General features: G+C 34.0%; 1 protein-coding gene across 1 annotated transcript; it reads left to right on the top strand.

The window, feature by feature from the left end:
* Positions 1–46: 46 nt before the first annotated feature.
* On the top strand, positions 47–22,772 carry Aasdhppt (aminoadipate-semialdehyde dehydrogenase-phosphopantetheinyl transferase). Its single transcript, XM_046466453.2, has 6 exons — positions 47–307; positions 1,900–2,125; positions 14,718–14,839; positions 15,593–15,754; positions 18,839–18,910; positions 20,836–22,772. Exons 1-6 carry the CDS (start codon positions 125–127, stop codon positions 20,998–21,000), a joined length of 930 nt encoding a protein of 309 aa, XP_046322409.1. The 5' UTR covers positions 47–124; the 3' UTR covers positions 21,001–22,772.
* The last annotated feature ends 4,622 nt before the right edge of the window (positions 22,773–27,394 follow it).

The raw sequence follows: 27,394 nt of genomic DNA, 5'->3' as shown, positions 1-27,394 counted from the left end.
ACGTGCGAGTTGACGCCGCACGGCGCCCCGCCTTCTACGCACAGACGCCGAGAAGAAGGGGGTGTGGCCACGCTAGCGTCCGCGCCATCAGGCCCGAGGTGGCGGTGAAACCCGTGTTCAGTGTATGGTTTTCCCAGCCAAACGGTTCTGCTTGGTGCCATCCATGGAGGGCGTGCGTTGGGCCTTTTCCTGTGGCACTTGGCTGCCGAGCCGTGCAGAATGGCTGCTGGCGGTGCGATCGATCCAGCCAGAGGAGAAGGAGCGCATTGGCCAGTTCGTCTTTGCCCGGGACGCTAAGGCAGCCATGGTAGTACAGGTCTTTGGTATTTAAAGCCGAGAAAGCAGATGTTGGGGGAGGTGGGTTGGCTTGGGCTGTGGAGACCATCCTCCCTCCGTAACGTGGATCTTTGAGCTCTAGAACACTTGTAGACCGTCCCGGGTAAGAGTGGTCGGCGCTGCGGGGTCTCGGTCAGGCTCTCGGCCTGGTCTCTCAAGTCTTTGTAACCTCCTGGGAGGCCTCGATCGCAGTAAAAATTAGCTCCTCCCCCATGCAATTGAAAATAGAGACCCCCACCAAATCATAAAATAAGTGTAGGGAAAACCTACAGAGTAATAGTGGTTTTTTTTTTTTACTGTAGTTAATTGTTACTGTATGTATCTTTTACGTGGTAGCAAATTGTATTTTTTTTTCTTTGCTGGATTCATAGGCCATGCTAATCTGCCTTTTACATAGCCCACCAGTGTCCCAGGGGCATCTTGCACATGCTCAGAAAGTATTGACAATACGACTTAGCCTGCTTGTATCCTTGTGTACCATGGGACTGTAAGAGGCCTAGGCCAGTCGTCCGTTTATCAATGAAACTGAAGTCCAGGGAGGATGCAATCTTGGGGAACAGTATTTGTAATAGATGTATTATGTTTTTTAATTATGTTTGTATTTTTATAGCAAAATATGGCAAATTAGATTTCAAAATAAATTACTGTGTAGCATAGTTTAAGCAACCTTTAATTACCATCACTTCATAGACATTCGTTTCTTGAAAATGTCTCAATATTTAAATACTGAAATATGGGCCAGTTAGTTGATTCTTTTATGAGGGCAAATTGGTGAATATTTTTAATAATTTGTAAGAAACTGGAAACAGTGAATTTGAAAGTCCTGCAGTCAGTGTTGAAATTGATGAAGGAAAAAGTCCTGAAGGAGTTTTAAAAAATATTTTAAACCTGTCATACTCGTGTGTGTGTATTTTTTTTTTTCTTAATAAAGGAAGTGTGAGACTGGAACAAGATAGGTTATGCCTTACTAATTTTTGAAGCTGAATGATCAATGCATAGAATCTGGAAATACTTGCATATATGTACGAATGTAGATAGAGGAGGGTTGCTTGGTTTGGAATTTTATAACAGCAAATCTACAATATTCATAATAACCTAACATGTTCAGTAATAGGGGAATGGCCAATACTCTATGGAACCTCAATACTATGAAGTATGCTACATACTGGACTGATACGGATAGACATGAAATAATCCCCAGTACTTAAAAAGTTAGTAAGTTGTAGGATACTGCATAGTATGATTTTATATGTGTTTATATAGCAAGAGTTAGCAAAAACATGTAGAAGTACATATATTTAAATACTTAAAGAGAAGTCTGGATTGATACCTGCTGTTAATGTTGCTTGTGGGGTAAGGGAAGAAATTGCTAAGCAAAATGGTATTCTTCTATCTACATAATAATTACTTGATAGCAGTGCATCATATTTTAATATTTATATACTTCCAAAACTTGAAAATTTCAGAAGCCACAAAAATGTATATTTTATGCCTAATGTTTAGAAGACATCAATAATGTTTAGAAGACATCAATACATATCAAATGTTTTATGTACTTAACAGGCTGGTCGTCTGATGATAAGGAAATTAGTTGCAGAGAAATTGAATATCCCTTGGAATCATATCCGTTTGCAAAGAACTGCAAAAGGAAAACCAGTCCTTGCAAAGGACTCATTGAATCCTTACCCTAATTTCAACTTTAACATCTCTCATCAAGGGGACTATGCAGTGCTTGCTGCTGAACCTGAGCTACAAGTTGGAATTGATATAATGAAGACTAGTTTTCCAGGTAATGTTGCATTTTTGTGGTATAGAAGTGAAGTATTTTGATGTCTCAGCTCTTAATTGTTGAGTAATCCAGCAGTCCGGGAAATGTATCAGATATTTAAGTTTAGGAAAAAATGGATCTAATACGCGAAGAGAGAGTATATACATGAAAAGGATGTATTTCCTTTTATGTTAACAAACTTCTACTAAAAGAATACATTCTCCATTACTGGGGATCCATGTAATACTTTGCTTAGAAGCAAAGTGAAATTATTTTCTTTTTGAATTATACATCAACTGTTTCACTTAAGCATTTTCCAGAGTTCATCAGTAAAATTGTTAGTTTATTTAAAAGAATAGTCTCAGTGGTAAAATATTGTAGTTCTTAGGTGGAGATGACATATTTGTGTTATATATAAATATAATTCTTTGTTTAGCACATTTATATAAGTAAAAATGATGAGTAGGCCCTATTGAAATATTTGTTTCTTGTATATTGCCCTAGAAAGTTGTTATCAGTAGCTTCAGGAGCTGCTGAGTAAACTGGGGTTGAGTAAACTCAGGCACTTTTTTTTTTTTTTTAAAGTTTTTCTTCTTTTTTGGGGGGGGTACTGGGGATTGAATCCAGAGGCACTTAAATACTGAGCCCCATACTAGCTTTTTTATTAGAGACAGGGTTTCACTGAGTTGCTTAGGGCCTTGCTAAATTGCTGAGGCTGACTTTGAACTCATGATCCTCCTGACAGCCTCTTGAGCAGCTGGGATTAAGGCATGCTCAGCCTCAGGCACTTTTAATATGTACTGTGTGCAGGTTCTCAGCTACTACTCTATAATCATTAGCATCATTGATATTAAGTGAGTAGTTACTATGTGAGGCAGCATTTCACTAAGTTCTTTACATATATTCTTTGAATTCTCTCAACTGTCCTATGATAAACATTCCATTATTTTCATTAGAAGATAATAGGTTAAGAAGAAAACTACTGATAGGAGAACTCACAACTTCATAAATTCATATTTGTACAACTGCCTAATCTACGTACTGTCTCCACCTTAGGATATTTGTTTATGTGGTTCTCTTGATCTAGAAGGCTTATATTAACCTTATTCCTCACCCCCATTTCTACATAGGTTACTCTTATTTACTGGTTAGATTTAACCTTACCTTTAAGGAAACGTTTATGAACTTTCACTCTCAAATAGGTTCTTTTGTTATAGGCAGTCATAAAATATGTTTTCTTTGTCCTATTATAATTATTCATCAGGATGATAGAGTTTCTTTCCTTTGGTGCTTTTAAGCTACATGAGAGCCAAAACCTTATTAACTACAACAGAGTTTGATCACTATCATATCTTCTTAATACCTTGCCTAGTACATAATAGTGCTCAATAAATATTTGTGATATGAATAAATAAGCACTGTGGTGCTATAATTTCGGCTTCAGAGTATGGTTGTGAATTTCATCTCACTTTTGCTTTGATTATCTTTATCTTGGAATTGCCCAACAGGACTCTCTCCTGCTTATCCACCATCTCAGGTGGCTCTGCTAGTGATTATGAAACAGGATCTTGACATAGATTCCATGATGAAACATAAGGTATAAACCTCAAATTGGTAGTTACATTTTGTATGAATGTGGACATGTCTGTTTTTCTCAGTGTCTTAGTTTGATTTCTGTTGCTCTGACAGAATACCTGAGACCAGATGGTTTATTTAAAAAGAGGTTTATTTTGACTCATGGTTCTAAAGCTTGGGAAAACCAAGAATAAGAGAAGCCACTGGCAAGGGCCTTGTGCTTGTGCAATTTGAATTAGTGGTGGAAAGTGGAAGGGTGCATGTGAAAAGAAGAAAACAGAAGCACCCTTACTTCAAAACATCCTGCTCTTGACATAACCAATCCAGTCCCACAAGGGCAAAAATCCACTTCCATAGTTCTGAGGTATTCAGAGGCATAGAAAGTTCATTATTAAGGGACCACTGCTGTAGAGGATTCAGAGTAATAATGGGGATAAGACCATATGTTTTTATACCTTTGAACTGTCCTTACATGAGCTTTTCTTAAAATCAGAAATTAGTGGAGAGGCCATTAATCTTTAGAATGCGATTTGCAAAACTACACAGTGGTGATTGGCCCAGCAAGATGATATATCTGCCAGGAAATGATGCCTATGAGGAACAGATTTTATTACTAATTGACTTGATATGCAGGATTGGCTTATGGTCAATACTGGGTAAATAAAGAATTACTAATTCAAGCTTTTAATAGATGATTGGAAGATAGTTGAACAGAAATTGGAGATTCAGTTTCCAATTAATGTTTCATTTGACCTTTCGTTCCCTTGTAGCTTTTTTGGTTGATTTTGACTAATAACAATATGTTGACCTATTCCTTAAGATTATTATTCATTATTATTTTTATTATTTATTATTTTATTTGTTTTTCTTAAGATTATTTCATTGTCAAAAAGCTGCTATGTCCAGAGACACAAAGGGAAAGAGAGAGTTTCCAGTTGTCACTAATGTTATTACTATGTTACTAGTTTCTGAAGTAGAAATGGATTCAGCATGATTTCTTAAAGAGGGACGGAAGTAGATAGGGGTTTGCTTCAGTGGAGATTCATTTCAATTGCTCTATTTATCAGAATGAGGGAATTGATCAAGAGATGTTCCTAAGAGTCTTGATAAGTGATGAAAGAAAAACTTAGGATAGCAACAAGGGAAGTACTGTACTTTGTACTGGACATTGTTACTAGACTGTCAACTATCAAGAAGAGACAGTCAGCTTTTGGCAGGGGAAGCTTATTAGTATATTGAAAGCTCCAGTTCTGTTAACACTCTTCTGTGTCTGAAGGTAAGCCTCCTAAAGGAATTTAGGAGTCTTTTTCCTTATCCCAGTAAACATTTCTGCTATGTGTGGCTCTTTCCCATCCATCTCCTGATTCTGCCATTGCTGCCCTGGTAGAGCTGGAGAGGATATAATGACAGATCTAGGAAATTCTGAGTTTCTTCCTTCTAGGTATGCACACTATTAAGGAGGTTACTGTAACCAACTTTATTCTCTCCTTAATGAAGAAGGTAACAAGGCAGCTTGATAACAAAAGTAACTAGTACTCACTGAACACTCAGTAAATATCCAATCAGTAAATAAATGTCCAGAGATGATGGTTTGTAGGAGATCGGGCACCCTAGCATATATAGTTGCCAGTGAGGTACATTTTTTCTTAATACTTTTTTTTAGTTGTAGATGGATGTAATACCTTTATTTATTTATCTTTATGTGGTGCTGTGGATTGAACTCAGTGCCTCACACATGCTAGGTGAGTGCTCTACCACTGAGCCACAACCCCAGCCTCTCAGTACATTTTTAACTCTGAGAAGAATGATATCTTCCTTGTCAGGTTTTTCCTTTGTTTTGTAACTTAACCCTACCATTAAAGGTATTAGTAATTTAAGTTTAAGTAAGTAGACTTTTATGATTTGTGCAGTTTTATTACCATATTTACAAAGTAAGGCAAGATTACAGTATAAAATTTATTATTTAAGTTTGTAAAACAAACTAGAATTATTTTCCCTGTGTTCATGTTTTTGTTTTTTAATTAAATTTGCAGATTATTAGTTGACTGGACAAAATAACAAAAATATTTTGGGATACGGTACTAATTTTAACTTCAGTAATTTGAAATGATGGTCCTGTGGGAGGATAGGGATATAGCTCAGTTGGTAGAGTGTTTGCCTCACATGCACAAGGCCCAGGGTTCAATCCCCTGAGCCAAAAAAAAAAAAGTGAAGTTGAGGTGATGGTCCTATGGAATTATGTCTAGAGCAGCTGTTAAATAATAAGTATAAATTTAATTGCAGCAGGAATAATTAAGAATTGGTATTATATGATAACTGGGAAGGTGATAGAGCCTATATCTTGTCTCTTTCTATGATACCCTGTCCACTGCTCTATTTAAATAATTTCCTAATTGGTTTCTCCCTTTTCACTTTCATCCTCACCCAGTCACTACAGTCTTGCTGTGGAATAAAACAGACATTTGAAATACGTTCTTCAATTTTCTTAAAATTCTTTGAAGTTGGTCCTCATTGCATATAGGATAAAATCCAAGCTCTTTAACATGACTCTCTTTTCTTGTTTTCATCTGGCTCTTCATTTGCAGACCTTTCTATAGTTTTTATCTGCTCTTTTTGATGACAATTTTCTGACCACACCCGTCTCTTTTTTTTACTTTCAATGTTGTAAATTTTTTCCTATTTTGGGGTCATTGCAAAAGAACTGGTCCCTCTGCCTGTGTTCTCCCTACTGTTTTCTTGACACTTGAGATTTGAGGAATGAGAAGTAGCCAGTATTTCTCCTCAGAAAGGACTTTCTTGACACTTCATCTTTTTTCCTTTGTAGGCCTTTTTCATTTATAATTATGACAATTATTTTATTATTATCTTGCTCATTAGATGACTTCAGAAATTGTGCTTATTTTGTCATTTTCACTACAGTATGCTTAGTGCCTGGCATGGCATAGTGTCTAGCACATAGTACCCATTCAAAATACCAAATATATTTATTAAATGTACAAATGGTTGAAAAGACTTTAGGGTCCCTCTCTCCTTAATTTCTCTGAAAATATTCCTGATGTTATTTGGAAATAAAAGTGGGGGGGGGGGGTATATAATCAAAATGAAAGACTGTTCATGCTGTTAGATTCTTGTTAGAATACAAACTACTCTTATTGGTAAGTTATGATAAAAATGGTTCTTCCTTTGAGACTTCTTCCTTACCAGTCTGTTTAGCTGTTTCCTTTGTCCATTTGTATTCCTCTCAGATTCAGTTTTCAACTTTGCTGCTACTATAACATATTCCATTATCATTTTTTTTTCTAGGATGATGTACAGTCTTCCAAACTTGCATTTTGCAGGATATGTTTAGTTAAAACACTTTTTTTTTTTTTTAAAGGTTAGACTTAGGATTTGTAAAGAGTCACATTCTCTTCGTATTCTGAATTCCTTATTGGAAAACCAAGTTTCTACTTGCATGTTTTGCCCACCCTAGGTTACGGGGGTGAATCTTTTCTACTGTTCATAGGAATTGTGTGTGGAACTAGTATTTATTGAGTATGATATTTTGTTAAATGCCTTATATGTATTATTTCTTTACCTTAAGTCCAGGGCATAATACTGTTGTTATTATTTTATAAAAAAGATTCAGACAATTATTTCATTATTATCTTGCTCATTAGATGACTTCAGAAATCGTGCTTGTTTTGTCATTTTTAGTACAGTATACTTAGTGCCTGGCATAGTGTCTAGTACATAGCACACATTCAGAATATCAAATCTACAGATTTAACATTAAATAATATTAAAGTTTACAGGGCTGGGAGTGTGGCTCAGAGGTAGACTTAGGTGACTTAGCTAAAAAGTAGAAGTCCATATGTTCAACCTGCGTTCTATAGTACATGACCTCTCAATCTGAGATTTTACTGATACCTATTTAAGGATTTGCAAATATGAAATTATGAAAAATTCTGTGAAACTGAATTTAAATAAATATAAAGTTCTTGCAAAAAATCTAATGTCTAACAATACGAGAAATACAATGATAAGGGACCTTGCCTTACCATTTTTTACAAATCTTATAGTAGGCCTTGTAAACAAAAGAGTAGGGTATTAGCAAAATAATAGACAACTAGGAGAGTTAAGGAAAAGAGCCTGTTATATATGCATAATATTTTAATTTAGTGGATAAAGGATTATTAAATGATGCTGGTAAAATTGGTTAAGCCATCCAAATATAATACTGTGTACACAAATTTTGGAGGAATTAAAGATTAAATGTTTAAAAAGTTACAATTTTAGGACAAAATAAAGTAATGAAGAGTAAGAATGAGGTACTAATAAGATTTGCAAACTATGGAGAAAATACCTGGTACAATGGAGGATGTTGGTAAAGAATAGTCATATATATATGGAAGAAATAAAAATTGGTACAGCTTTTTTGGAAAAATATTAGTTAAAAATGCAAGGCTGGAGTTGTGGCTCAGAGGTAGAGCGCCTGCCTAGCATGCGTGAGGCCCTGGGTTTGATCCTCAGCAACACATAAAATAAAAAAGATAATTGTGTCCATCTATCACTAAAAAATAAATATTAAAAAAATACATAAGCCTTTTGATTTAGTATTTGTTTCTGATATTCTATCCAAAAATAGAAAAATACATCGGGCTATATCCATAATGATATTTGTATATGAGAATAATATCTGAAGGCTATTAATAGAAATTGGTTAAGCAAATCGTGGGACATGAATTTAACAGACTATTATGTAAAATAATGAATTAGGCTATTATGTTGATGCACACTTGTAACCCCAGTTACTCAGGAAACTGAGGTAGGAGAATTACAAGTAAGTTTGAGGCTGGCCTCAGCAACTTAGCAAGACCCTATATGACGTAAGTAAGATGCTGTCTGAAAATAAAAAATAAAAGGGGCTGTGGTAAAGAGCCCCCGAGTTAAGTTTCCAGTGTGTGTGGGGGGTCTGTTAATCTGAAGGGAATTATAATATGCATTGTTAATTTACAAAATCTTATCACCAAAAAAATATAGTAATATCCTATTTCTTAAAAACACATGCCCTAAAATAATTTTTTTAAACTCAGAAAGTTAGAAGAAGAAATTTCAGAGACCAAAGTACTTTAAAAGAAATGTCTTTTTGTCTCCCATAAAAGCTCCATGAACTTTTTTTAATTTTAGAAGAAAATCAGTCTTCATTACTAAATTCAAGCAAAAACTACAACCTTTCCTCTGCAAAATCTTTTATCTTCCAATAAGAAGTTATTGGTGAAAATAGAATCTGTTTAGATATGACAGACCTTGGAAACATTTCCAGAATTAAAAGGAAATGAATTAGGAAATAAAGAGGCTTAAACACAGAGATTTCAGCATATAAAAATGCATATTTTTGAAGAAGATAACAGATTAAATGGATAAGAAATGAAAATGAAATATTTTTTATTGAAAACTGGAAAAAATTTGAGATTAGGTGAAGTTTCAGATCAAAGAATAAAAAGTTCTGGAGATAAGTGGTGTTAATTATTCCACAGCATTGTCAAAGCACTAAATGCTACTGAACTATATACTTAAAAAACGGGCAGAATTATGTATATTTTACACCTCCCCCTCCGAAAAAAAGAATAGTATCAGGATTAAGTTTTGGGGGCAGGGGTTGGAATAGCCCTATCAGCCTCCAAACAATAAACTAATAGTCTCAGATTTCTCTTCTATAATAGTAATAGGACCATATAATTATATTTATAAGATTGTTGGTATATCAAAATCAGGTAAGATGTGTATTGAAAATGCAGCTTCCTTGAAAGTGCCCTAGATCTACCTAGCCAGAATTTTAGAGTACAAGTAAGAACGATTTTTCCAGTTGATTGTTAGCATAATGTTGGGAAACATCATCGTATTGGATGTAATTTACAAAGCCATCAAAAAGAAAAATTGTAGTTCATCAGGAAGCCATTAAATAGATGCCTGCCTCACACACCTTACAACAAAATTAATTAAAGTTATGTTCTAATAACAATTATAAGAACACAGAAGAATTGTATATTTGATCACACTTCTGAAAAAAGGATGACGTTTTAGCTTAGAAGAATAAGAAAAAAAACCACAAGTCAACTGATGTGATTTCATATTAAATCACACTTTACAAACCTAGGGATCTATTTGTGGCAAATATAACAGACAAAGGTTGATATTAATATTTAATATGCTTTTAAGTTTTGATGAGAAAATCAAATAAGTCTTATTTGGTGAATGCACGAAGGACTTGATAAAACAGTTGACAAAAGGGAATATGTTTGTGTGTGCACACATTTATATACATTTAGCAATAACAGCTACCACAAGAACCTTAAAAACTTATCTTTATTAAGTACTTGGTATTTCCAGGTAGTTTATATGTTTATTCTTTAATCTATTCAACTCTTTGTCCCTATACATAATAAATAAATATGAGAAAGAAATGATGGAAAATATTTGAACATTTGACTCCAGAGAGATAACAGTTAAACTCATAAGACTGTTTACTTAATCCTTGAAATTGTATACATGTATATACTGGTTTCCTAGAGCTACCTAGCACAGTACCACAAACTCAGTGATTTAAAACAATAAGAAATTATTAACAGTTCTGAAAGGCTTTAGATCAGTCAGGTTGTCAACAGAGCCATGCTCCCTCTATAGGTTCCAGGAAAGAATCCTTCCTTGTCTCTTCCTAGTTTTTAGTGCTTCATTCCATTTTCTGCCTCCACCTTCAAGTAGCCTTCTTCCTTCTCTTCTTTGTATAATCAGTTTGTCTTCCTTTAAGGTAACCTGTCATTGGATTCAGGTCTCATCTTAGGTATGACCTCATCTTGATTTGATTACATTTGCGGAAGTTTTTTGCAAATCTAGTCACATTCTGTAGTTTTGAGTGGATGTAAGTTTTGGAAATGCTTGTCAACCCAGTAAAGTTCATCCTGTGCGTATTCTACCCCAAGTTTATATCCGTTCTACATACAAAATCAATTCACCCCCTCCCAGCATCCCTTAGGTTTAACTCAAACCCATATTAGCTCTACATCCAAAATCTCATCTAACTTATCAACTCAAAAAGTTGAAGATTTCATAATCTGAATCATACAAATTAGATATGATCCATCATGGGTCAAAATTCATCTCCCATCTGTGAACCTGTGAAACTAGAAAACAAGTCATCTAAAATACAATGGTGGGAGAAGCATAAGAAAAAGTTTCCATTTCAAAATGGAGAAGTTGAGAAAAGGGGGATGGATCATGGTTTGCAAACAAGTTTGAAATTCAGGAGGGAAAATAAATTCCATTATGTTTCAAGAACTGAAAATAACAGCTGCTTACTTTGTATGTAGGCTCCTAGGTGGTCCCACCTGCTTTTCCTGGGCCCTCTTCCTTGCTTATGAAAGACCTTTGTTGAAGGATAATATTCCCAGCCTCATGGTTCTAGCTTTGTTGGCCTGTTTCTTGCCAACCGGTATATATTAATATATATACATTCAAATAAATACACAGAAGAGCAACTGAAGTTTGCTACTTAGTGTTAGTCTCAAGTCAAGGATATCATATTGCAGTGTCTCAAGTCAAGGATATCATATTGCAATCTAGTCTTTTTTCTGCTGTACTTTACATATTGAGAACTTAAAAATCCTTTGTCAATAACATACAAGAGGCTTTTTGTATAGAATTTATGAAAGTATAATCACATTTTTTGTTTTTGGTTTTGTATCTCAATAAACTTGATAGGTGAGGTAGTAAGTGAAGCATTAGTGTATACATATTAGAACACTTGACACTTCTCATAGAAGCAAGACTATATGTAATCATATTTTTAAATTTTTTTTTAGTTGTAGATGGACAATACCTTTATTTTATTTATTTTTATGTGGTGCTGAGAATCGAACCCAGTGCCGCCTCATATGTGCTAAACAAGCGCTCTACCACTGAACCACAATCCCAGTCCTATGTAATCATACTTTAAAAAATGAAACTCATTAGAATTTCTCGTATGTAGTCTGTATAACAAAATTTTGCTATAAGCAAACCCACAAGTGGATATCACTCATCTTGCTGGTCTGTTTAAGAAGAATGGTGAGCCTTAACTGAGGTGCTGTTTATACATACATATTGATGAGTTAATTTTTGAGAAAATGACGTAGGGGAGATTCGAGATTCTGGTACTATCAGGAATTTTTGTCATAGGCTTGCAATAGTAGCCAAGGGTATTGACTGAATGATTCGTTGTAGGTTATTACTATGTTTAAAATGAACTTTTTAGAGCTGGGTATGGTGGTGTATGCCTGTATCCTGGTGGCTCTGGAGACTGAGGCAGGAGGATCATGAGTTCAAAGCCAGCCTCAGCAAAAGTGAGGTTCTAAGCAACTCAGCAAAACCCTGTGTCTAAATAAAATACAAAATAGGGCTGGGGATGTGGCTCAGTGTTTGAACACCCCTGAGTTCAATCCCTGGGACACCCCCCACAAAAAAAAGAAAACAAAAAAGACTTTTAGTTGCTTAATGTTGCAGAACATTTTAGTTAATATCTAGTACTGTCTGCTTAATATTGGTCTAAGATGGAAGATCAAGGTTTCTAAACATAACTGGTAGTAGTACCTCTGGTTTCCACTTGTTCGTCTTTCTTACATATGTATGTCCTTTCTGAATTCTTAAATGTTGAATAGGATGATTAAGTAGAAAATTGTAATAGCCATGAATGTGTAATAGTATTAATAGGACGATTTGTCAGCTTTTGTCCAATAATTTTGCTAATAGATTAAGGGACAAATTTACTTTTCTAGTGGTATTTCCTAATGGTTGTTTTTATTCCAATTTCTTAAGTAAGCTATGGGATTAACAGACTTCACCAATTACATATTTCCCCCGTAATACCACAGTGTGGCGCTGTTGTGCTTTGGCTGAATATTCACAAAATGACCTTTTCCTGTTGCTGTCAAATTTCTTGTGGATTAGATAAGATGCTCTCAAAAGTATATGAAAATGCAGTCGTTGGTTACTTTTTTAGCCTTAAGTAATGAGTTCTGTGATTGCTTCCTAGTGATTGTGCCAGATTGCCTTTTATGTTAATCGTTTTTTATAAGCATACATATTTAAATTTTTCCTTCATTGCCTTATCACATTTAGTTAGAAATCAGTTTCTTAGAGGTTATAAAATGAAAACTTGGAGAAACCAACAAACAAAATGACACTATAGATGACAATGGACACATCTTTTTTAAATTATGGAGTTTTGGATTGTATTATATTAAAATTATAGTTTTATATTAAAACTACTGTATTATAATATTATATTAAAACTATAGTTCCACTCAAAATACACAAATGTTATTTTCCAAATTCAAGTTAAGCTATTTCTCCTATTGTTATTACTTATACTAGAAACCATTTAAAGGAAACAATTTATCATTTATGTGCTCCCAGTATTTAAAAATCAGATTTACTTCAGTTATTTTGAAGGCTTGCTTTCTTTTCTTTAAGGTAGTCTTTAGTATGTTATTTGTTGATCCAGCATGTGCCAGTGATGTGGCCCTGATCAATACAGTTTTTATTGAGGAGCTTCTAGTTGTTTCCATAAGGTGTTGAAAAGTAATCATCAGACTATAAGAATGATCCAGGGCCCTAAAAGGGTAGAATCCCTTGTGATAGAACTGTTAAACTCACAGTTTAATATTTCAGTGCTTGAAAAAGAACAAGAATCTTTGTCTTATCTAAGTACTACTTATCATTTTAGGATAATCAGAAACACTTCCTGGCTAAATGAGCAAATTATTTTGACTCTTTAATTGAGAGCAGTGTGGGAATTAGAGTTTTGTGAGAGAACTGGCTTTTAATATTTTTCTGCCCTTGAGTTAACTATGGGAAAGGTATGATTACTCATCATGTTATTATCAGCATCTAGAACTCATATGTTTTCAGTGAATAATAATAATGAATTTAATTGTTGGATTCTCAAAGGATGCATTAGTGATATATATGCCAGGAATGCATTAATAGGGGGAGTCAACATCTTTTTTCCAGACATAATTCTTTCCATAAGAGATGCTCATGGAAAATATAGTAGCAGCTATCACTTAAAGAGTTGTAGTTAACAGGAATAGAAATGTCACATTTTGGAGACATTTCTGTTTTGACAGAATTTGTGGAGGGACTTCCTTCAAAAAGTTTTTACCTTAGCCCTTAGTTGTAGGAAGCAAGCCCTTTGAGTTGTGTTCTTTAATTATCACTGATTTTTAGAATGCTGTGGAGTATATTGTCTTTGGAATGTGGGCGCTAAAGATATGTTTCAGATTTTAATATGAACTTATTTTACCATTATATCTATAAAAGAAAAGAAAATCTGCTGGGTATGGTGGTACACACCTCCCCAACAGCTCAGGAGGCTGAGGCAGGGGGATTGCTAGTTCAAAGTCAGCATTAACAATTTAGCGAGATCCTCAGCAACTTAGTGAGACCCTGTCTCCCAATAAAAAATAAAAAGGGCTGGGGATATGACTCAGAGGTCAAGCACCCCTGGGTTCAATCCCCAGTACCAAAAAGACAAGAACACAGTTATTTTGAAGGAAATAAGAGTGTATTAATTTTCTAGTCACAGTAATGACTTAAAAGAACAATGTTTAGTTTTTTTTTTTTTTCTGATTTACAGCAAATTACAAGAAAATAATTGATTCCTTTTTTTCTCCTGTTTAGCTAGATGCTAAAAATCTGAGTTTTTGGAACATCTTTTGGTACAGCCATGTAGTTTTTATTCTTAATTATTTAATAATTTCCAATTTCACTGATTCCTGCTTAACTGTGCCTCAGTTTCTAGGCTATGCTCTGCTTGACATGGCATGTTATTCTCTTAATTCCCAGCTCAATTTGATTGACTGGTACTTAGTTTAAGATTACTGTGACTGGATGGGTTGCCTTGTAGTGTTCTTTTTCTATGCTGACTTTAACAGATTTTAGCTGCTCTACTGAGCAGCTTTTTTTTTTTTTTTTTAATAGAACAGCTAATTTTTTAATTCTGTATTTTCTTACTTCACAGGTCGAGGTTCAATTCCAGAGTTCTTTCATATTATGAAAAGAAAGTTTACCAACAAAGAATGGGAAACAATCAGAAGCTTTAAGGATGAATGGACTCAGCTGGATATGTTTTATAGGAATTGGGTATAAATTTTTTCTAACTTTGAAAAGAGAAATCTGTAATGATTCTATTATCACTAAAAATGGGAGTAAAAGTCCTTTGGAAGTAAATGTGTGATTGCTTGAGAACTTTGGATTTTAACACATATAGTATTACATGATGATTTATGTTGAGAAAATTTAACACTAATTTAGAAGGTACTTTTAAAACAAAAATTCATTGTATTCCATTACCATTTAAAATGTTTTCTGGGCCGGGGATGTGGCTCAAGCAGTAGCGCGCTCGCCTGGCATGCTTGCGGCCCAGGTTCGATCCTTAGCACCACATACAAAAAAACAAAAGATGTTGTGTCCGCCGAAAAATAAAAAAATAAATATTAAAATTCTCTCTCTCTCTCAAAAAAAAATAAAATAAAATGTTTTCTGTCTTGAAGAAATTCATATGCATGACTATTGTTTAACAAATCCATAATATTTACTACATGCTGGAAGATACCATTTCAAGCTCTTAATAAGTTAATTCTTGTAACAAACCAGTGAAAGTGTTGTTGTCACAGTTCACGCAAGAGAGAATGGATGCAGAGTTTAAGTGATTTAGCTTAAGTTTATAGGCATGATTTATTTCTATGCTACTAGAAAGGAAAATTTTCTTAAAAATCGCATACAATAACATGGTACAGAAGTAGAAATTCATATGGTACTGGTCCTGTACATTTTATGGAAAGTTTTATATTCTGAATACTCATTTTAAGAAATGGATGCCTGTCTGTATCTTAGGCGCTGAAGGAAAGCTTCATAAAAGCTATTGGTGTTGGACTGGGATTTGAATTGCAGCGGCTTGAATTTGATATATCTCCATTAAACTTGGATATAGGCGAAGTTTATAAAGAAACACGTTTGTTCCTGGATGGAGAGGAAGAAAAAGAATGGGCATTTGAGGTAAGAAATTTAGATACAGAGGTTAGTTCCCCAGGGTTTGGTGATGAATGGATAAGATAGGAGGTGTTTTTGAATTTTCTCAAGAGAATTTGATAGGTGTTGTATGGAGTGGTAACATCAGATTGATGTATGTGGTGGTTAAGGAAGGGAGGTATCAAAGATGATGTGAGCAGTGCTTTGACTTCAGAGGACTACCTATTGAGATACAGAATGTTATAAAAACAAATTAAATGTTAAGTTTGAGATGCCACTGAGACATCCAAGTGAAAATGTCAAGTGGGCAAATAGAATGAAGGGCTGGGACCAGAAAAAAACAAACAAACAAACAATAATCATTAATATATGGGTATTTGAAGCCATGGGATTTGAAGTTGAAGTTATGACATTGCCTAAGTAGTAGCTATAAATTGAATCTAGGAAGAGAAACTCAAGTTGAAGCAATGAGATTATCTAAGTTAGAAAAGAGAAAAACCTGGGACAGAACTCTGAGAATACTAATATTTAAAAGTGGAATGTGGCATAGACTAGGAAAAAATGGCCAAAATAATAGGATATAAAATAAAAGTAGTATCAGAATTCCAAGGGCAAAAGTATTTTGAGAAAGAGATCTATATCAAAAACTGCTTCAGTAGATAGGGATTCTGTCAGTTAAAGAGTAAATTTTACTTTGGATCCTGTATTTTAAAAGATAATACACTTTTGCTTTGTCTACCTTCTTTAGTCATCACAGCTAAATCACAACCTGGTATTCCTTGAATGTCCCCTCCCCTTTTCTTTTCTGATTGCTAATACCAATTCCATGACTCCCCTGACCTTAATGCCTTCTTTAACAAAATTAAGTCTTCTTTAAGACTATACGTTTTATATTTGTTTACCTATAATATACAACATTTTACCTCATAATCTATAGCTATGTAATTGTTTTAATTTCTTAATGCTCTCCGAAGGCAGGTCACTTATTCAAATATATTGAATATTCATACCTGGAAAAATCAAACATTCTACAGGAAAATGAACAACAAAATGTTTGAAATGATGAGGTTATATTCTTTTGCAAAGGAAGGACTTATCAAGTAGAAATGTGTCAGAATTTATCGATACGTTTTTCAACCTTTTACCTTTGGGAATAAAGGTAAAATGAGAATGTTTTAAGTTGTAGCTAATTTTTTTTTTTTTTTAACTTTGTAAGAGAACGCACATGAAGAAAATGACCTATCATTTTACTGAAGCAGATTCATCTTTTAAACCAATGTTAAACTATTTCCTGAAAAGATTTCTTTTCTTTTGGTGGAAATTTTAGGGGGATTTTGGTGTTCACAGTAAATTTAGTAAATTTGAGATATAGAATGCTATATCTATATAAAGATATAAAAAGATATAGAATGATATATATATATATATATATATATATGGCAAAAAAATGACAAGAGAATTCTTGAAATTTAGAAAGTCTTAAAAATTAAACTTAAGTCTTATGTTCTACAGCATTGAATGTACTGGCTAGGGTAGCTTGCTGCTTTAAATTTTTTTTTTTTCTTTTTTCATCTTAATTTATTAAAGGCACATTTATTAAAGGCACTTTCTCAACCAGAAAGGATTTCATATAAATTTCCTAACCTCATAGAGATTTCATTCTAATATTTATTGTATATAAATAGCTAACATTATTAGAACTCCACATGTAACAATGAGGTACATGACAGTTTGATAACTGGGGCATCAGTTATAATACAGCTGTTTTACTTTTATATTGCACTGATAAGGTTTGAGTAGACAGAGTGAAGCCTCATTTTGAAATTAATCTCACTGAATTTTGGCTTGTAACAACTTATATAGATAAAATGAGCAGGGTATCTTGGTATTTTAGCTGATAGGTGGAATAAGAACTGGTTATTGCCCACAGTTATCTATGGTACTTGCCTTACATACAGGAAGTACAGTTGCTGACCGGAGTGTTTTTCCGAAAACATTTCTGTATATTATAATGTGCTATTACTGATATATAGAGTAATTTTTTTATAATACTTAAGTAAATATTGTGAGCTTAAAATTTCTTAGTTTAATGGAAAATATTTTTCCTTGGGGTCATGATAGAATGATATTTTCTGTTAGTATCTCATACTGTTAGAAATAATACATCAATTAGTAACAGTCTTTAGTGCCCAACTTTCATACATATATGTTAAGCATGATGTTTATTTATTAAAATATTCCATCTGTATAAGAACTGTGTCATTTGCTAAATTTCTGAAAATTAATCTTAGGTATTTTTAAATCTATACATTCAAATTAGTTTTTTTGTAAAGAAAAAGCAGGCTTTGTAGCCTGCATATTTTTTGATGTTTGATTTACTGAATCTTCTCGTTCTTAGTCTTATTTATTTTTCCTCTTTAATTATATCGTCTTAATTTCATTCTTCTTGAATTTTTATTTTTTGCTAATTTGGATTTTTTAAGGTGTGAAAATATGAAGGAGGATGAAAGGTGAAAGGTCTCCAAGTATTACTTCTGATGATAGTTTCCTATTTCTTAAATCTTACCTATAAATTTCCACATTGGTTTTCCATATGCTGTATTATATAAGTAACTAACTGCTTACAAACCAACATTGCAACTTGATTTCTTTTTTTATTATTATTATTTATTTTTTTTAAAATTGGTGGTTATAGATGGATAGAATGCCTGTATTATATTTGTTTATTTTTATGCGGTGCTAAGGATTGAACACAGTGCCTCACACATGGTAGGCAAGCACTTTGCCAATGAGCTACAGCCCCAACCCATACTAAAGGGCAGATAACTAGTGTGTACTTGATCTAAATCTAATTAAGAAACATAAAACCAAAAATTTTCAACATTCTTTTAAAGTGGAAAGCCATGGGGTTTGTATTTAAAATGTTGTTATTATAAAAGACAAAGGCTAAGAAGACATGGTCTCATTTGCCTATAAGTTCGTTCCTAGAGGAATACATGTGTGTTTGTGTATCTTTGTATGTAAAAAGAATGGGATACATAAAATGTAAACAAAATGATATCTAGATTTACATATGTTATAATCCATGTCTCTTTCCCTTTTATTTTTCAGGAAAGCAAAATAGATGAACACCATTTTGTTGCAGTAGCTCTTAGGAAACCCAATGGATCTAGACACGAGGATGTAAGATTTTTTTTTTTTTTCTTCAAAGTATGAATTAATGTTTAATCTGTCCTCCCATCTTTTTAATGGAAATAGTTAATATGCCTTACATCAGGTTTGAGATTATGTGTAAGTCTGTGTCACAGAAACTTTTTGAAAGCGTATGTTACCTGCTTCTTCATTTTCAAATATATTTAAATATTATGGGAAAAAATGTTGGTAGTATTATCATAGCATTCATATTTTTGTAGAAATTCACTATAATCATTATCTTGGTCATATAAATAGAAATTTATTTCCTTATGAATTGGGGCCGTGTTGAATAAAAAGGGTACTGAATTGAAGGTTGGTAAGTAATAGGATTATCTTGCAATTGAACCTCCTCCACTTTTAAAGTAATATTCTAAATTATTCCAAAGTTTCAGTGTCAAACATGTGAGACATATATTTCTGAGGCTGTTACCTAGTAAGTGAGAGAGGGAAAAAATTAGGATTAAAAACTGCAGCTTAGTTGTGGTTCTGCCAAAGTAATTTGTTTAAGATAATGTTATAATCAAAGCTATATGCACTCCATTATTTTTAATGAATCTGGGTAATTAAATGTAGAACAATCAATTTTCTGTATAGCTTCTCTTCTAGAAAAATAACTCAGAACACACACCATGCCTTTGATAGATTAATCAAAGTGTTAAAATTCTACATAGATTTTTTTTAAGGATAGCATGTTAAAATTAATACCTGTTATTGACCTAGGCTACCTGTCCTAATGATCTCAAGTCTCAGCTTCATAACTCCCTGTGGGTATCATGTTTTTATACAGCCTTATCGTTTTTATAATATCTACATATTCAGTACTACTTTTCCCTGGTTAGAGCCTATCCAGCAATGGCATAATGGAAAGTCTAGGTTCTACACAAGTCTACTATTTTAACCTGTGTGGTAAGCTTGGGAAAATTGTTTGATCTTTAGGAGCCTCAATTTCCCTATCTATAAAGTTGAAAATCAAAACCATATTACAGCACAGCTATACATAATTATACTGTACTTTACAAAACCCAAATGCTATTTATACAGATTAAGTAGCCCTTATCTGAAAGGCTTGAGATCAGAAGTGTTTGGGATTTTTTTTAAATTTTGGAATATTTACTTAGACATATTAAAATACTAAATAATAATAAATAATGATTCATTTGTTTCATATACACCTCATAGCCTATAGGTAATTTTATATAGATATAGATAATATTTTTAATGTACCTCTAATTGCTGTGACCTGTCACATGAGAGTCAGATATGAAATTTTCCATTTGTGGTATCATAATGGCACTCAGTTTTAGATTTTGTAGCATGTTGGCTTTTTAAAAATTTTTTGAATTAAGAATAAAAATGCTCAACCTGTACTAGAATGTATAGAACATGAAAGATCTATATTGGGTTGTGTCCTGAACAAAGTCTGTATTGCAGAATAGTAATTTCCTAAAGTAACATTACATCTGTATACTTAGTAACAGTTTTATCAGATCCCAGATCCTCACTCTAGAGTAGTAGCTTTCAAAAGTTTGCCTTGGGCCTAACTCTGCTTGTTAAAATTGCAGATTTTGAGATTCTTTTAAATTCCTGTCTACTGAATGAGTCTTTCTGGATGCGGGGCTCAAGAAATTTTAAACAACCAGGTTATCATTAAATACAAAAAAGTTTTCTCTTTTTTAAATTGGGTACATTTTCAGTACTAATACAAGGAGTAAAAATATTCTAAAAATTTTACAGTCATACTGTAATCTACTGAAGATATAATTTGGTCTTATTTTTATAATTATAAAGTTGTTCATATGATTACTATACAGTAATAATTACAGTAGGTAATCTAATTATTTTAAAACATTAATATTTAAAATATTAAATATTAAAAACATTAAATATTTTAAAATCTAATTTTTTCCTTTTAGGTTTCATCCCAAGATGATTCTATACCAACCCAGAGGCAGTTTACTATTCTTACCTTTAATGATTTAATATCATCTGCTGTTCCCATGACACCTGAAGATCCTTCATTTTGGGACTGTTTTTGCTTCACAGAAGAAATTCCAATTCGAAATGGTACAAAGTCATGATATGATTCCCTACGTAATAAAGGGAAATGAAAATTGTAATCTTCCATATTCTCAGAAAAAAAAAAATCAATGCCTGATCAAGTTTTATTTCACAAAAACTTTTTTTTTTTTTTTTTTAAACTGAAAACTTTTACTATTCAAAAAGCAGACTTCTGGTACAATATGTTTACCTCTTCCTGTCTGAAATTGCATTGAATTGATAGAAAAAGGCTGGAAGAATTTACATGTTCATTGTAGAAAAAAATATGGAAAAAGGAAACATTAGGATCCCATCTTTCATAGATAAGCTACTCTTTAAACTCTGAGTTCTCTTTCCAGACTTTTCTTGGCCATTGAATCCATGTTAACTTTTTTTTAAAATGGGAACACACTGTTTTGTAAGTTTTTTAAACTGTTTACAATACCTCTGTTACATAAACTTTTAGTGGTTCTAAAGTACTCTCTTCTATGACTAATATCAGTTAAGATGCTTTTGACTAGAGGTAACATTGTCCAAATGGCTTAAGTAACCAAGGATATTTATTATATAACATATAATAAATGTCAGAGGTTTCATTAAGAATTTTTTTTTTTTTGCCCTCAATTTATTGATTTTGCCTTAAGCTCATCTCATTCCCCAGCATAATGCTATGACTTCTAGTTTTATATCTTCCTAAAATTGCATCTGCAAGGCAGGAAAGACCATTTTTCCTGTAACATTTATTTTATGGTGCGGAATATTTCTCCTAATAGCCTCCAAATTATTTCCTCTCATTTTCCATCAACTCAGATTTGGTCATAGAGAAAGCTAGCATCTGACATTTTTTGCCTCTGTTAGAAGTAGATTCTGTTGGGAAAGAAAAAGCTACAGGAGGTTTGGGATTATGGCATTGAGGTGAAGCCCCACTGTCTGGCGTAAGAAATATGTGCCATAATGTACTTATTTTCTTTTGTGTTAGGCATTTTGATTGTCTACATTATGTTACTGTAAGTGGTGCAGTGAATGCCCTAGTACATTTTGAGGCACATGCTTAATTATGTCTTTTAAGAAAGTTTTTAGAACTGGAGTGTCTGACTGAAAGGGCTTAAATATTTTTAGAGCTTTGGTAAGTATTTGCATATTGTTCTTCAGAAAAGCTATCCAGTTTACACTTCCATTTAGTAGTGTATGTGTGACCATGCCTATCTGTATACTCCCTGGTCAACTGTAGGTATTATCTTTTATCTCCCCCTCCCCCGCATTTACTCTTTGTCAGTATACCTGAAGAATGTTGTGTCATTTTTTAAAATTTGTATTTCTTTCATTACAAATGATGTTGATAAACATTACTGGTTATTTGAATTCCTTTTTTTAATGATCCTCTTGTTCATTGTCTTCAATCTGTTTTTATTTTAGTTAATAGGACTTAATTTAAAATGTGAACATAATATATTAAAATGCCAAGACCATCATATTGATGACAGAATCTATTATATGGTTGTAGTGCATGTCTTGGGAAGTTAGTCTTATTGTTAAATATCAAATAATTTCATTGTTTCTATTACTAACATTGAAAGTGGTATGTAAACTGTATAAAAATTGGTACTTTTGTTAATTAAAAATCTTGGAATGTTTTATAATATTTTTTATTTTATTAAGCATGCTCATTTATTCCAAGCATAATAAGTAATGTGTTTAAAAAAGATCAAGTAGCATTTATAATACAGAAAGTACTGTTATCCCTAGCATGAGTGTAATGGTGATATGAAAAACCATTTGTCTTGTCATTATGATAATAAAATAATTAATACTCGTTATGGAGTTTTTATGAGCCTGACAGTGCTAGATTATCTGTTTTTCTCCAGATTTGATTTTCCTATTATTTTTTTAAATCAAAGTTGTACATGTACATAGTTTGAAAAATCAAATCTGTAAGTTTTTTCCTAAAGTACTACAACTTCTGACTTTTTTTGTGACTTACAACTATATCTCCAGATAATATGCTTATATTACTTTTACTTGATTTTTCAGTTTTAGGGCATTGTTTCTTGGCTTCCTAATATAACCCTTCTCTCTTCTCAACATTATGCATTCTCTGCTTATCCCCCTTTCTGCTCTCAACATATTATATTCCAGAGTTTCCTTTTTGACTATGGTTACACTTAGAATATATTTACATTTATTTAGGTTATGTAACCTGATTACTAAGTGATAATATACTACATTACTATGTTTTCATTTCCTTGAATTAACAATTGGCTTTGCTTGGCTTTCAACCAGCTAAATGAATAACTTCTGTATTATATTCAGACCTAATAACATTCTTTCAGGTCCATTCATTTTGTAAAATCACTCCTGAAGCAGTCTGCAGTGTCCAGTCTGGACGTCTGCCTTCTATGGCTGGTGTACAGCTGTCTTCTAAAATCTTCTCTACTGTCAACTTGGGAATTATTTCTTCTGTTTTGGATTCTGTTTCCTATTTCCTAGATCTTGTATCTTAGATGTCCTCCCCCTCTGGCTAGGGTGTATCTTCAAGTAGCTTCCTAAGAACAGATGGGACATGGGAGATATATATTTTTTAAGGTTGGGAGGAAGGGCAGTCCACTTCTGCAAAGTGGTGTAGAGGTTGGGGAAGCTCAAGATCTTTCTTTTTTTCCTTTTTTTTTTTTTTTTTTTTGGTGTGTGGTATTGAGGGATAAAACCCAGAGGTGCTTTACACTGAGCTACATTTTTAGCTACTTCCCCGCTGTCCCCCTTCCAGTCCCTTTTTTTTTTCTTTTTGAAATAGGATCTAAGTTGAAGAGACTGACCTTGAACTTGGGATCCTTCTGCCTCACGCTAATTTGCGGGGATTATAGGTGTATGCCACCATGCCCAGCTTCTACCTAAACTTGAGAACCAAATAGATTTAGACATACACGTATGAACCTATATCTCTGATCACAGATATTTCCAATTATTAAAGACTTAAAGAGAACATGAAGAATGCTAATGATGAACTTCATCTTTAGGAGGAAAATAATGCCATCATAGTATGTGTGAATTTGGGATTGGCTAAGGTCTTTGGATAAAATTCTGGTTTATCAGATAATGTCAAATGACTTCCTTAAGTGTCTTGTCCTAGTTAATTATATTAAATAGTTGTCTTCCACATGAACTGTTTCATACTTAGGTTGTTTAATCATCTTATGGGATTGGTTCATTTTGCTGATGGGAAAACTAAAGTGCTAAAATATTGAGCAATTTAGTAAAGATCATGTTGTCCTTTGCATAGTGGAGCACTTTTTTTTTTTTTTTTTTTTTTAGCTAGGGTTGCACAGCCACTGAACCATTTTCCCAGTCATTTTTTGTTTTTTATTTTGAGAGAGGGCCTCAGTAAATTGTTAAGTGCTGAGGCTGGCTTTGAACTTGCAATCTTTCTGCCTCAGTCTCCCAAGTCACTGAAGAGATGCGCACACCACCACTCCAGGTTCAATCACTATATTAACCTTAGGGGTGCTGGAAATTATTTAACAACCAGCAATAGTGGAACAGTGATAGTGGAATCTGGGGACCTCTGTAGCTTTTGCCAGAAAAACAGTGAAATATATACCCTTAGGAGACACAAGACAGCAAGTGAGTACCTGATTTATCTAAATCTGTTGAAAGAAATTTTGGAGTTAAAGCAATACAGATAGTACGGAGAATGCAAACTTGGCTACATTTTAAGTAAAAATGGCTTAAGAGAATTTTTTTTCCCTAAAAGTTAAGTCACCATTCTTTGCTTTTAGAATCATTTGTTCAATGGAAAAACTTAAAAGGAACCATCATTAGAAGGAAAAAGCTACCTAAGTAGTAGCATCTGATGCTTGGCCTAATACACTCCTTAAAGATCATCTTCAGGACTGTCCCTGTGCTATGTGTATGATCACTCCTGCTGGCCTAGAAGCCCTCAGCAGTAGAAGAATAGGAGCCTACAACTTTTGGTGGTCCTGAAAATACCCTGTTTTCTATCGATACTGAGTGTATTTTAAAGCCCTTTCTATGCTTTTGTAGTATTGCATGAGCAGGAAGCCTACTTAACTGGTGGTTCTTTTCCCCTTTAAGTCTATAGAGATTTTCACCTTGCTTGGTACCCAAGAAGGCTGATGTCCAGTGTCCTGTATTAACCAGGCTCCCTTTTCCATGATTGGGTTCTGCAAATGGAAGGGACCATTAGAGGAAGGGTGGTAAGGGAAAGAGGTCAGGATGATGATTCTTTTGCCTTCTCCCTTCTATTTTACCTGTTTTCCTTAGCAAAACCGCTTCTGACATAGCCCTCTTTCTTCCACATACAGGTTTCACAAGTTCTGAAGCCACTTCTCCTTGCCCTTTCATTTTAGGAGTAGAAACATCTTGTTCCTGTTTAGCCCAGACTGCTTCCCTATCTCTTGTAGGTCTCTTTTTTCTTGCCTACTCTTTCTTCAATCATTCCTTCTGGGTGTACTGTTTCCCACCCAATCTCTCAGCAACATCACATTTGCCTACCTCCCAATATCTGTACCCACAACTCTGGCTTTCCTGTTCTATGGAGGGTCCATTCCTCAGTAAGACACTTTGAACCACTCATTCTATCTCACTACTCAAAAATGCCACTTCAGGAGCTCTTTCTTCTGCTTCACCATTTGTTTCTTCTCAACTGAATCATTCTCTTCAGTTTCAAAACTTGAGTTGTTCTCTTGAAAAAAAAAAAAAAGGAGTAATTAATCCCCATCTGCTACCTCCATCCCTCATTTCTTTTGATACAATAGCATGATACATTCTCAGTGACTCCAAACTCTTTCCTCTCATTTTTTTTTTCCCTTTAAAAACCTAATTCTCTTTAGGGCTTAACTCCTACCAGTCTTATGAAAATGGTTCTTATCTCATTAATGAATGGCATTCACATTTAAGAAGCTACTAGGCAATTCTCATTGTCCAATTTCTTGGCTAACTTGAGTGCATCTTATAAACAGTTATTCTTTCCTTCTTTATTTCTTCCAAATACTTTGTTCTAACTTACTTCAAATGCCCTGTAGGTTACTTGGTTCCTTGTCCTACCCACTGGGCACTGCTTACCAGTTGGCTTCTCCTCATCTTCCAAAACTGAGGCACACCTCAAATCATGGTCCTCATACCTCCTCACTTTTTTGCCCATACCTACATTTGGTGATCTCATTCACACCTGGACATCAAATACTATCCAAATCTTTAACAGACCTCTCCAGACTCATAATTTCAACTGCCTACTCAACATGCCCACGTCTACCTACTGATATCTCATTCATAATATGTTTAAAGCTGACTCCTTAATATTCATTCCCCAAATCCTAACTACCCAGTTACCACTCTATCACTAACCACTCCACCACTGGGATTGTTCATTCCTTGTTCTCTCTGTTGTCTTTACTCAGTATTAAAGCCAGAGATGATACTGATGTTGAGAATCATCATCCATGTCCGTTCCCCTGATTTGAAGATTGAACACCCCAGAAATGCTGAGGCAAGAACAAAAAGTTTTATTTAAAGACTAGACTAAATAAATAGAGAAAGTTCTCTGTAGAGGAGGGGTCCAATGCTGGTACCTGTGGAAGTAGGGGTATCCTGCCCCTTTTATCCTTTCTTCTCATGCCCCCTTCTCTTATCTTGCCCATGTAGCCAAAAAGTGGGAAAGGAGCCCTTTCCAGAGTGCCTTTCCTTATCTCAACAGAAAGGCAGGAAGAGAACTGCCCAGGAGGTACTGCATTAAAACTCCTTGTTGGGAGGAACAATTCCCTGGAGGCAGGTAACCTTGGCAATAGGTTGGAGGGGGTGGAAGAGCTCTGCAGGTATTAGCATTCTATTTCCTTTCAAATAGACCCCCCATCTTCCTGACCCAATCATTCATTACCTATACTGACTGTCCTTTTGTCCCCTGGCTTCAATCCCCCCTCTGAGAAGGGAACCCTTACTACTATAAGGGGAAATGGACTATGACAACTTTGGCTACTTCAGAATGAGAGGGGTCAATATGGGAAAAGCAGTTTGGGTTTACCTTTTAGGAATGTTTGGGGTCAATTTAGGGCTCCATGTTAAAAGTCTGGTTTGGAAGAAGCACATTGTAAGGTCATTTGAGAAGCAAATGCTCTATGGAGAAACAAGAAGATATGAGTATTGGAATAAGATTAATACAACGGTAAATATCAAAGCATCTGGAATGTGTCAATGAATATCATGATGATAATAGAATTTTTACCAGGAGGTGCAAGAGCTGAGAAGTTGTTCCCATGGCAAGGCCAGTGGGGGGACATGTCCTCTATTTGAGAATGTAAATCTTTAAGGATATTAGTTATGTTGCCAGAATTGTCAGGAATGTAAATATAACACTTAGTTTTTATAATGCCAAGATACTACCAATAAGATACAATCAAGATATCTTATGTCATCTGATTTTTATAA

Source organism: Marmota monax, unplaced genomic scaffold (genome assembly GCF_021218885.2).
Source record: "Marmota monax isolate L192 unplaced genomic scaffold, Marmota_monax_Labrador192_F-V1.1 WCK01_AAM20220418_F8-fsc00045, whole genome shotgun sequence".
In the NCBI taxonomy this organism is placed as follows: Eukaryota; Metazoa; Chordata; class Mammalia; order Rodentia; family Sciuridae; genus Marmota; species Marmota monax.
This window is presented reverse-complemented; position numbering and strand designations above follow the sequence as displayed.

Excerpts from the sequence above, each read along its gene's own strand:
- Aasdhppt (XM_046466453.2), top strand. The coding sequence starts at position 125 with ATGGTTTTCCCAGCCAAACGGTTCTGCTTGGTGCCATCCATGGAGGGC. Across the intron at positions 308-1,899 it reads GGGACGCTAAGGCAGCCATG|GCTGGTCGTCTGATGATAAG; the intron begins GTAGTACAGGTC and ends TGTACTTAACAG. Across the intron at positions 14,840-15,592 it reads ATATGTTTTATAGGAATTGG|GCGCTGAAGGAAAGCTTCAT; the intron begins GTATAAATTTTT and ends TCTGTATCTTAG.